The 10,996-nt window shown below is 38.5% G+C and overlaps 1 protein-coding gene and 1 pseudogene across 1 annotated transcript; both read left to right on the forward strand.

Annotated features, from left to right (window-relative positions):
- The window catches only part of LOC122577091, a 238,994-nt pseudogene that overhangs the window by 43,356 nt on the left and 184,642 nt on the right, over positions 1–10,996 (forward strand).
- On the forward strand, positions 7,266–8,409 carry LOC122576925 (putative fatty acyl-CoA reductase CG5065). Its single transcript, XM_043747843.1, has 4 exons — positions 7,266–7,455; positions 7,713–7,898; positions 7,992–8,246; positions 8,316–8,409. The coding sequence occupies exons 1-4, from the start codon at positions 7,268–7,270 to the stop codon at positions 8,392–8,394; spliced, it is 708 nt and encodes a 235-aa protein (XP_043603778.1). The 5' UTR covers positions 7,266–7,267; the 3' UTR covers positions 8,395–8,409.

Raw genomic sequence — 10,996 nt, forward strand, 5'->3', positions numbered from 1 at the left:
TTGTTTTTGCCCGGAGTTTACTTATTATTACAGTATGTATGTCCTAACGATGTTGATACTCCTTTTCAAGACAACAACATGATTTGAATTGTCCTCTAGCTCTTGTGCCGCTACACAAATGAACGAAACCGTTTCAACTAAAAACAAAGTGAAGTGCCTCGAGGGTCTATTTAACTCTGCTTAACACGAGATTGCCTCGCAAGCGATGTTTCGGAGAAATGGAATGAAATGGAACTAATATCGAAGCACTGTTGGATAGAAATAAAAGATACACGCGACGCAGAGAGGGTCACTGAACATGCTGAAATAAGATGAAACTAGCATACGAGCATTGTTGAATAATAAAAGAACAAAACATGATATATTATGTTGAAATTGACATTATAATATTACGTAATTACTGAAAAAAGAAATATCGAGAAAAGGTATACAGGTACGACGTTAAAAAACATTGGCCATAAGAAGGAAATACAAGTGAAGTTTTAAAGATCATTGTAGAAGGAAAAAGAAGAGATAGTAGTGTAGGATCTTACTACTACAGTTAGTTTATTAATATTAAACTGTATTTGTTCGATCAGTCGCGGGGAGACGCGTTCGCGAGGAAGCGCGTCAACGGGAGTCGTAAATTCCCGTTACGATTAGAATAATCGACGCCACGAACAGATCGATCCCTTTACTTCTGTTGGGATAATAGGGGTGGTTGAGTTTGTATAACACTGCGGTTAACAGGTTATAATATATATTTTATTTCCAACAATTGATTTCACTGGTTACATAAATGTTCGGAAATACTCGTGGGTCAGGCTACGATGTCGAATTGTAATGTCTTTTACAATCAAGTTCAAAGTGTTCGACTTCGAGTATAGGTATTAGCAACTTGTCGAGTTAGCGACTAAGTTTTGACTCTTTTCGAGTTGGTGTTTGACTTCTGGCGATTTGGTGCCGGACTTTTGAATATTTGCGAACTGAGCCTTCACTGACTATCCGCTCTTGTGTTATTACGGAGGAAAGCTGGGTGTGGGTGTGCTTTTTGAACGAAGAAAGCGGATTCGTTTCCTAACTTTTCGTTAGGAAAGTGAGGGTAACGACCCGCGATGCCCATTGGTTATAGCCAACGTTAATGAATGAAGATAGGAGAAGGAAGCCTCCTACTAACGTGGCTCGTGGGTGACATTGTTCATGGGAAAAACCCGCTTTTCCCGTTAGGTACACACCCGCTTTTTCCGTAATTTGTAAGGGCGCACTGAAGTGTACTGAGTATCCGTGATAATAGTAGCTGCTGGCTGTAGATGTCGCTCTGTTGGGGGGCTGCTGTATTTTCTTCCCATTTAAGAATCGTAGAAGAAAAATCGGACTTTGGTCGCCGGGATTCGAACCCGGGTTCCGAACATTCGTAACCTAAGGCGCTGCCGTTGTCCGTTAAAGTTAGTGTCGAGTGGCGGTATTTGTGAAGTCGAGTGCCGCCACAGCACAATAAATCTAAGGGCTGTTCCAAGGACCATCTATAAACCAATAACACTTACAGGATTAGAGATTCCTTCAAGTTAATAAGATTAAGTTTATGGTGGCTCCTTCGGTTTATTGAAGGTATGAATAACGGTACGTGGGAACCTTTGACGGCCACACAACGAGGGATGGCGTACGGATTATCTCACGCGACGTAACAAACTGATTAAACAGATGTTGGTTAAACAGGAAACGATGGTTGTTTAACGTGAACTAATCACAATGACGTATTATAATTAAGACAAGTAGATAGTTAATTTGCAACTCTCGTCGCCACGGATTCAACGCTCTCTCTCGACAACGCAATTCACACTCTCTGACTTCTCGACTAACACTGACTGTTAATTCGTCTTAATCCCTTAGCATCCCTTTGTCTTTTGTCTTAGCCCCACCACACACGTATTGCGCAACCGCTCGTGGCCAAGGTCACGCAGGCCTTTTCCGCGAAACTATTCGATTGAAGGATCGACGACACATTGTTGGGCCTGTCCGCACTTCGGCTTTCTCGCGACATTGTTTATAGTTCGCCCGATATCTCTTAGGCCTTTCGTCCACGATACTACAGTAGAAACGTTAAAAGTGTTAAAGAAATTATGAAATATTTGGTTGAAATGGGATAAAACGAAGTAAAGAATAATTGCAAAATAAAAGATAAAAGGAGGAAACACCATATTGCATAAAAAGATTTAAGTAAACATAAAAAGGTTCGAAGTAAAGTTCAAGGTAAAGCTCAAAGGTTTAACCATTTGGAGATATTAGCATCTTTGTGTGTTAACATCATGATTGACTTACAACTGGCTTCCCCATATTTATGTGAAATGTATTATGTGAAAACTAAATACACTTTGCTTTTCAAATAGCTTAATAAAAAGGAATCGAAGAGAGCACATTCAGAATGTGGTACAGTAGCGGACAAAAGTTTAAAACGAAATGGAAGAAATAAATAATTGATTTACTTTCCATAAAAAATATAAATACAGTGTTCTACTTTCGCTATTAACTAATTAGACATTTGTTTGTACACTTACAAAACAAATTTCATTTTGATATTTTGCTCAGTAGCTAAGTTATAAAAAAGGAACAAAATTTGTACAATATTTCGTCGGTCAAAAGTTTAAGATTACACAAAAAATATTAATTTTTAGTAAGAAAATATACACAATTTTTGTTTAAATTCAATATTTTGCCCAATATCCGTTATTTCTTATCACTTCGATACATCTTCTTGGCATAGAATCTATTAATTTTTTACATTGATCTACCATTATGTAGGAATGTTATTACATTAGTTTGTAGGTCACAGTATGATAAATACAATATCGTTTGCACTCACACGAAAACGAATACAATACCCCGTTTCGCATGTTTATTTCTCACTACTTTTACGACACAACAACACAGCGATCTCCACACGACCAAGATAAATTCAACTCTGACAACATTTACCACGCTCATTTTTCCCTTAACATACCTTGGTAACGCTCACAACACTCCCTGACAACATTAACATATCTTGATAACGCTAATAAACAATTATCCCTCACGCCACCTCCTTCCCTGACGTCACACTATCTTACAATAATATTACTCCAAGCTGTTTCAATTGTAAAGTTCATTTAAATTTTTCGGTTTATAACCTTGTACTGTCTTTTTTATGATGCTCCACAAATTTTCGATTGGATTAATGTCTGGTGATCGCGACGCCCACGACAGCACGGTAACATTTTCTTCTTCAAAAAACTGTTTCACAACCCGAGCCTTGTGCTTCGGATCACTATTATTTTGAGAAATGAAATCACCACTCCTACTGTTTCGTGCAAAAGGCAACATTGCGTTCTTGAGTATGTCCATGTATTGAAAACGGTCCATAATTCCATTGATACGACATATCGGACCAGGGCCGCCTCGAGAAAAACGTTTCCACCAACATGCTTAAGAGTTTTTAAAACGCACTGTGTTTTCAAACTTTCGCCAATTGGACTAACATGCCGTATTCCGTCAGAAGAGACGCGATTGAATTTCCATTCGTCTGAAAACAATACTTTTTGCTAATCATCACTCAATGATTATGAGCTTTAGCAAATGCAAGTCGTCTTTTTCGATTCCTAGAACTCAGCAGTGGTTTCTTTTGGGGATTTCGTCCTCTTAAGTTAAAGTCTTCTAATCTTCTCCTAACAGTTCTAGCACTAATTTGCGTATCGTTATTATAGTTTATCTCCGCAGCAATATTATTTGCACTACGAAAACGATCCTTTTCGCTCAATCGATGCATCCGGCGATCCATTTTCGGCGTTGCCTTCCGTGGTCTTCCATTTTTCCGTTAATCGCAATACATGCCTGCCTTTAAAAACTTATACCAAGCTCGCTTACAAGCCGTTTCTGACTTGTTCGCTATATTTGCTATTTCGGTGAAGGTTTTACTTTGCTTTCGCAGCCTTACGATTTGCTCCCTTTCGTTTTCAAGTAAATTCTTTGATTTACCCATAGTTTGTTCCTACCTAAATGAATTTTAAGCAATAAAAGGTACACTAAACAATGATTTTGACATTTCAGAATCAAAATGTTCAAAAACTGCACTCATACGCACGTTTTACACAAATCGTCTTAAACTAATGTTCACTGTTTAGAAGTGCTAAACGGTAACTAACTGTTGTAACCCCTACATTGTTTGTGTTTAACAACTGACGATCTGAGATTATGTCACGTCGGGGGACACAAAAAATCACTAAACCGATAGATCGCCGGTGATCTCGCGTCGCAGTTCGAACGTTTCACGAATAAGGTGAAGGAATTGAACTTCCTATAAGATGATGGAAATTTTATTGTATAAATCCAACAGAGTGACGGTTCAAAGAATTATAACAGAATGAGGTATCGAGCGCTAATTTTGGAGGGTTTTTACAGTGAGGTTTTAGTCCCTTTGGAGGGGTTATCGTCGGACGTATATCAGAGGCGGTTATTCAGTCACTGTTTTGTTATTGTTTCGATAGCTATGGCATGCAGGATGTTTTCGTCTACTTGATTACTATTTCGGAACGGGTGGCCCTCTTGAGCGTGTGACAATTACGAAAGTCAAACATACAGCTATGTTATTCCAAAGAGACAAATCGAACAGAAGAACAATATGCGTATAAGATGTTTATAATCCGGTTTACAAATCATCGTCTTAAACTTTTGTCCGCTAATGTATATGAGTACTGAGGCAAACATCGTACGCGACGCATAGAAGCCAGTAAGCAGGAAAATAAAGTCATAGTATATATTTATACAAGTTAGGTGCGCTAAAAAGTATAAAATAATTTCTGTTTTCTTTATATTTTATTTACACACATATGCAACAACAATTAAGATTCATTTACTTGCTAAACAGCGCATATAATATACTGCAGGCGTCGCAAAATGTCACAGAATGCTTCTCGTATGAGGAAAGACAATTTTTCTATGTACGGTAACTAAGTTAGAAAAATTAGTTCGCCAGATCGAAATCGAGCAACGTTGTAATGAACCACATACGATTAAAAATGTTGAAAATGGCAATTTTTCACGACATTGGGCACATAAGTGTAAGAAATCTACATTTTTTGATCCTTGCCGCCTGTTTCCACGAATTTTGATAAAATTTGCAACATATACATATATAACTAACAGAAATATTCAAAGTATCGTATTTAAATTTTTATTGCAAACCCACATAAAAATAGTTGTAAACATAGACCCTTCCTTTTTTCTTTGCAATTCCGACCATTTGTAAATTTTTCAATAAATTTTTCTAATCAACTAATCCTTCTAACTTCTCAAAAGAGCTCAGATCATTTGATCAAATTTTCAAAAAGTTATTATAAAGTTACTCCGAATATACATATATTAACGTCGGACAGTGTATTTTACTTGTATTTTTTCTGGGAGAAACTTCTACTGCTTAAGTTATTATGATTGCTTAAATGATTGTAATGCTTTTTATTACGCTGATTAAGTTAAAAGTATTAAAACATTTTTTTTTACAACGTGTCTATATAAACAGTGGTAATCACTTGACTTACTCTCTTCGTAGTTCTATTTTCTGCAACATACATAGATGATATATCGGGATATTCATTTTCCCAATACACAAATCCACAGTGGAAGGAAAACGAGGCAAGTTCTTGCGCATTCTATCGTGTAGCTGATAACGTGTTGATCCACGGGACTACAATTTTCATTAAATGACCAATATCAATTTAGCCGGGAGTTTTTAAGTGACATTTAATTTCCTTCTTATTTTAACGTATAAAGCTGAACTTTCGCACGTTCGCGGGGAGACGCGATCTCGAAGAAGCGCGCCAACGGGAGTCGTAAATTCCCGTTACGATTGGCTAATCGACGCCACGAATCGTACGATCCCTTATTTCTTGTGGGATAATAAGGGTGATTAATTGAAATAACGCTGCGGTTGACAGGTTACTATATATTTAATCGATCCAACAACTTCGGTGATACAATAGTGAGTGCGTGTACGAACAACGACGAGTGAGTACGAGCTGAGACTCTTTTAGTATCGTTGCGTTGACTGACTGTATTCAACCGAACACTTAGTGACGACTTGACCGAGTGTGACGTGATGATGACTGCTTGACCACTTGCTCGAGAAGTGCTGAACTGGAACTGCCCGAGAATTGTACTGGACTCGGAATTGGATAGAATGAGACTCGGATTTGGAGAGAGTGAGAATTGGAATGCGAATAGAACGAGACTTAGAATCAGACTCGGAGAGAATGAGAATGAGACGTAGAATCAGACTCGGAGTGAATGAGAATGTGACTCGGAATGAGGTGCGAATGAGAATTGGACTGCTGAGCTGCCCTTAAGGTGTCTCGGAGGAAAGCTTGGTGTGGGTGTGTCCCTTGACCGAAGAACGCGGATTCGTTATTCACACTTTTCGTCCAGGAAGTGAGGGTAACGATCCGCGATGCCGATTGGTGATGACCCACTCTAATGAACAGAATATGCAGAAGTCTCCCACCAACGTAGAGCGGCGGTGGACTTTGCTCCTGATGAAAAACAGCCTTTTATGATGGGCATGTGTTAGCTTTTCCCATCTGATGACTGTCCGCTTTCTCCGTTATTCTTAAGAGCGCCTAATAAACTCAAGGACCTTTCCAAGACCCAGCCATAAACAGCAAATACTTCTCGAATTAGAGAATTGTCCAGACATGCAATTTGACTGGCAAACATGTGTGGAGACAATGCAGCTAAAGGCTAATGTCTTTATAGTGGGTCATTGGGTCTATTGAGAATCGGGATGGCTGTAGGTTGACCGTTGGCTGCCAGGTAGCGAGGGATGGCGTGTAGATGTCCTACGCGACGTAACACTAATAATGTTTGCTTCGCTATGGCGCTTACCTATCGCACTTCGTAGCTCAGGCAGTATGAATGTTTGGTTCGAAAGCAAAGGGATTCATTTCCTTCTTGCCCCTCGATATCTCCACTACGTACGCGTTTATTAGATGTCCGCGATGGCTGCCGCCTATGCATTCTTGGTACATTCCGCTTGGTACATTGCACTCGATGGTACATTAGGCATGTCGGCCTTATGCTTTGAAGGTATAGCGCTTTGTGTCTCAAAGCCGTTGGAAAGTTCCGTGGTCGAGTGCCACCACAATCATTATTATAGTAAGTTTGTTGTTGCTCTCAATTACGAGAATTCTTTCCAATCTATTTAGTGTTACATTTCTGGTAATCGAAAATCACAAATAACTTCTAAACTAATTTAATGTTTCAAGGTATGACTCTGCTAATCAGTAGAGGATGTGCAAGAGCGATATTGGGTAGGAGAGATGCAAAATTGGATATAGTGCCTGTCGATTTCGTAGTCGACGCGATAATATGTAGTGCATGGCATGTCACGCTACATCGTGACAGTGAAGTTAAAATTTACAACTGCACCAGCAATATAGCACCATACTCTTTCAAGTAATATTTATTACGACCTTTTTCCAACTAATTTAATTCGATCATCAGAATACTCCAAAAGTTTCAGTTTATTTAAGCAACGTGGACAATGAAGTGCAAACAAATGTAGAATACAAAAGTCCACTTTTGCTCCCAATGCTTCAATTTAGAAAAATAGTGATATAACATAATATTTCCTATGATATTCGGATGATAATAAATATTGCTTTAAGTATAATTACATTAATTATAATAATGTAAATGTTACAATTGACAAGGTTTGGTCCGCTGATAGATACTGTGGTGAAATGTAGCATAGAAACCCCACTTAACGATACGCCGTGGTACCCGGATTGTTCAATGATAGCTAATAGATATATTTTCAACGTTCGGAGTGTAATTCCTTATGTTCTGCCTGCGTTCGCCATAGATATCTTTTTAAGACTCCGAGGTAATAAACCAATGTGAGTATTCAATCGATCCTCGAACGGCGAGAACAATCTTTCGAGGATAATCTCTGGCTTCCTCTATAATAATAATTACAAATGATATTTCAGAATGATGAAACTTCTCAAAAATTGCAACAAGCTGTTCACATCGGTAGCATATTTCACCACGAACGAATGGACTTTCCAAAGGGATAACTGCTCCGACTTGGCGAGGAAGGTGAAAATGTTGAACGACAGCGATATGGTCAAACTAGATTTACGGGATATGAATTGGGAGAAGTATGTTGCAATTTACCTGATGGGAATTAGGAAATTTATTCTGAAACAAGACTTTAAATCAACAGCCCGACAACGATTATCAAGGTGCGTATAAAAGTATCTTCTTAAAAAAATAGAAATTAATATAAATACATATATTTTCGGTTATTTCAGGTTGTACTGGATACATCAGATCACAAAAATGTCCGGTATAATGATCTCACTACTGATGATATACTGTATCGTTTATTGACCATCTGAAAGTTATTTTTTCTGTTTAAACCAAAGGAATATAAATACAATTTTATGAAGAAGGGATTCATCATCCTTTTCATTTTGTCTCTTCACTCGTCTCCTTTCTAAATAAATCCATTTATGATATTGCTTGTTTTTTCTATAAAATTATAATAGGAAAGCGTGTATTTATACGTTCATGATTTCGGAGCTGTAAGCAATTCATAGATGACGATTCCTGTAGTCCTTGATGTTTCTGGCAAAATAACTTTTGCGAATGTTTATCTATTATCTTCAAATATATATTCAAACATCCTTCTACTTAAATAAGACATAAAATATATGCTGCACTGAAATATTCAATTATTAATTTTTCCGCAAAAATTCTACGACGTGTCCTTGTGTTGTCCTTGTTGTACTGAATAACAAAACAATTATATAGAAAAAGATAATGTTTACAACGAATATTTTATACATTGAATTTTCTCACTGACCATAATCATTTTTCCATTATAATGACAACATTATAATCGACAATATAATACAAAAAACCTCTTTCATCCTCCACCAAATAAAAGTTACGAGATAGTTATTCGTTGACAATAATAATTAATCATTGAAAAGTCTACTGAGCAATAAACAATGACGATAGAAAATAAATATATTGTAAAATAAGATAGTTCTAAAGTAAAACTTTTCTGTGAATTCTTCATTTGCTCTAAAGGCTCACTTTGGTCCTCAAGTTGTTTACTCACAAACCTTGTAGTTGTTTGACCAGTTGGCATTAAAATATATAATACAATCGACGAAATAGAGACTTGATGTGACATTCAGGCTGGATAAAATATTTCACATAATAAGTAATACGTATTTAAGTTAAATATAAATAGGATATAGGGTTTTATTTCGTGTGTATGTGATATCGCAGCATAAGTGATCAACGATTTGTACGGAAATTGTGTGTGATTCATACAAGCCAATACATATTGCCACGTTTATTAACAAGGCGAGGCAGATAGGTACGCTCGTTGAAGCCCGTAACACAATGCGAGGCGTCACGAGTTCGAATCCCTCTCGCCCAGGAAAAGAAAGAGGTTTTATTAAAGCTATTTTACCATACTTATTGTCTCATTTTTTTACGCTTAGAAAAGGAAAAACACCAGATATCCAACTAAATGGCGCCCACATAGCACAAAGTATGTCAAATATCTAGGAATATATTTAGACACACACCTTACATGGAAGTATCACATAAAATCAATAACAAACAGAATACGTGAAAAAATGAAGCAGATGTACTGGTTAATCAATAGAAAATCTAAATTAAGCATAATGCACAAACTAAACATATATAAAACAATAATCAAACCAATCTGGACATACGGAGTCCCACTATGGGGGATGGCAGCAATGAGTCACATAAATAAAATAGAAACAGAGCAAGCAAAAATCCTAAGGACAATAGTTAACGCTCCATGGTACGTCAGAAACGAAGATATACGAAAAGACTTAAAGATTCCAACGGTTAAAGAGGAAATCGCCAGATATGCAAAAAAGCATAAAGAAAGACTTGCAACACACCCAAATCAGCTGGTTGCTGACACGAATAAAACAATAATAGAAAGAAGACTGAAGAAGAAACATCCTGCAGACCTCACAATAGAACAATAAACAACCTGGAAAATGGAGTCCCGCTGGGGGTAACCATCCACATGCTATATTTTATCAAAACTTAAATTATAATATTTTACCAAATGTCCTTATGGACAAATAGTAAAATGTAAACAAACAATAAATATAAAAAAAAACGTTTATTAACAAGTATTGTTAAGTAAGTAAGTAAGTAAGTAAGTAAGTAAGTAACGGGTGCTTTCCTTAGCGCAAATGTATGGCCATACAGTACCTGGGCCCCCAAGGGCCATAGGGGTTGGGGTTACGCCCAACCAGCACACAAAGCACCCAGTACCTTGCTACCTTGAATAGTTAAGCCTGGCAGGGGCTGGCACTCGACTCAGGTCGAACGGGGCGCTTTCTAACCCCTATCGCCTCTCCATGACTGTTCCGAGGCAGGTGGGACGCTGCTCACCCGCCGAAGGCCATTTGGGGAGCCAATACCTCTTAAATCGGCCCTCTTGCCAGCATCTTGGCCATCAACCACTGCCACCACGAGTCCAAACTCATAATTGGCCGAGCTGAGGAGTCGCTACTCCCTCCAGGCTTTTACTCGATCCTCGCAGTACAAACTTTAGTCATTGGTGGGACTATCGTGTGGATGTACGGCCACGTCACTGCCGGCCGGCGACCTGCTAACCGTGCTCGGCAGTTCCAGATGGGACTCACGGAAGCGGGGGCCTGAAAGCACAAAGTACCCAGGAACTTATTCTGACGGTCCCATCCTTGGCTTCAGGATCGTGGGTGCGCCACCCAAGGCCACGTAGTGAGAGTGTAACCGTACTTAAACGTCTTACAGTCCCGGCGACCTTCCCTGCGGTGTACATAGAGGACTCACGTAAGCGGGACGCTTGCCCCGACGTTCCTCTCTGGCTTCGGGAACGTGGGTTTGCCAGCCCCCATAGACTCACATAAGCAAGTCCTCCTTGCGGGAACGTTTATTAACAGCT

Source organism: Bombus pyrosoma, linkage group LG17, assembly GCF_014825855.1.
Source record: "Bombus pyrosoma isolate SC7728 linkage group LG17, ASM1482585v1, whole genome shotgun sequence".
Classification (NCBI taxonomy): domain Eukaryota; kingdom Metazoa; phylum Arthropoda; class Insecta; order Hymenoptera; family Apidae; genus Bombus; species Bombus pyrosoma.

Excerpts from the sequence above, each read along its gene's own strand:
- LOC122576925 (XM_043747843.1), top strand. The coding sequence starts at position 7,268 with ATGACTCTGCTAATCAGTAGAGGATGTGCAAGAGCGATATTGGGTAGG. Across the intron at positions 7,899-7,991 it reads CTCCGAGGTAATAAACCAAT|AATGATGAAACTTCTCAAAA; the intron begins GTGAGTATTCAA and ends ATGATATTTCAG. Across the intron at positions 8,247-8,315 it reads GCCCGACAACGATTATCAAG|GTTGTACTGGATACATCAGA; the intron begins GTGCGTATAAAA and ends CGGTTATTTCAG.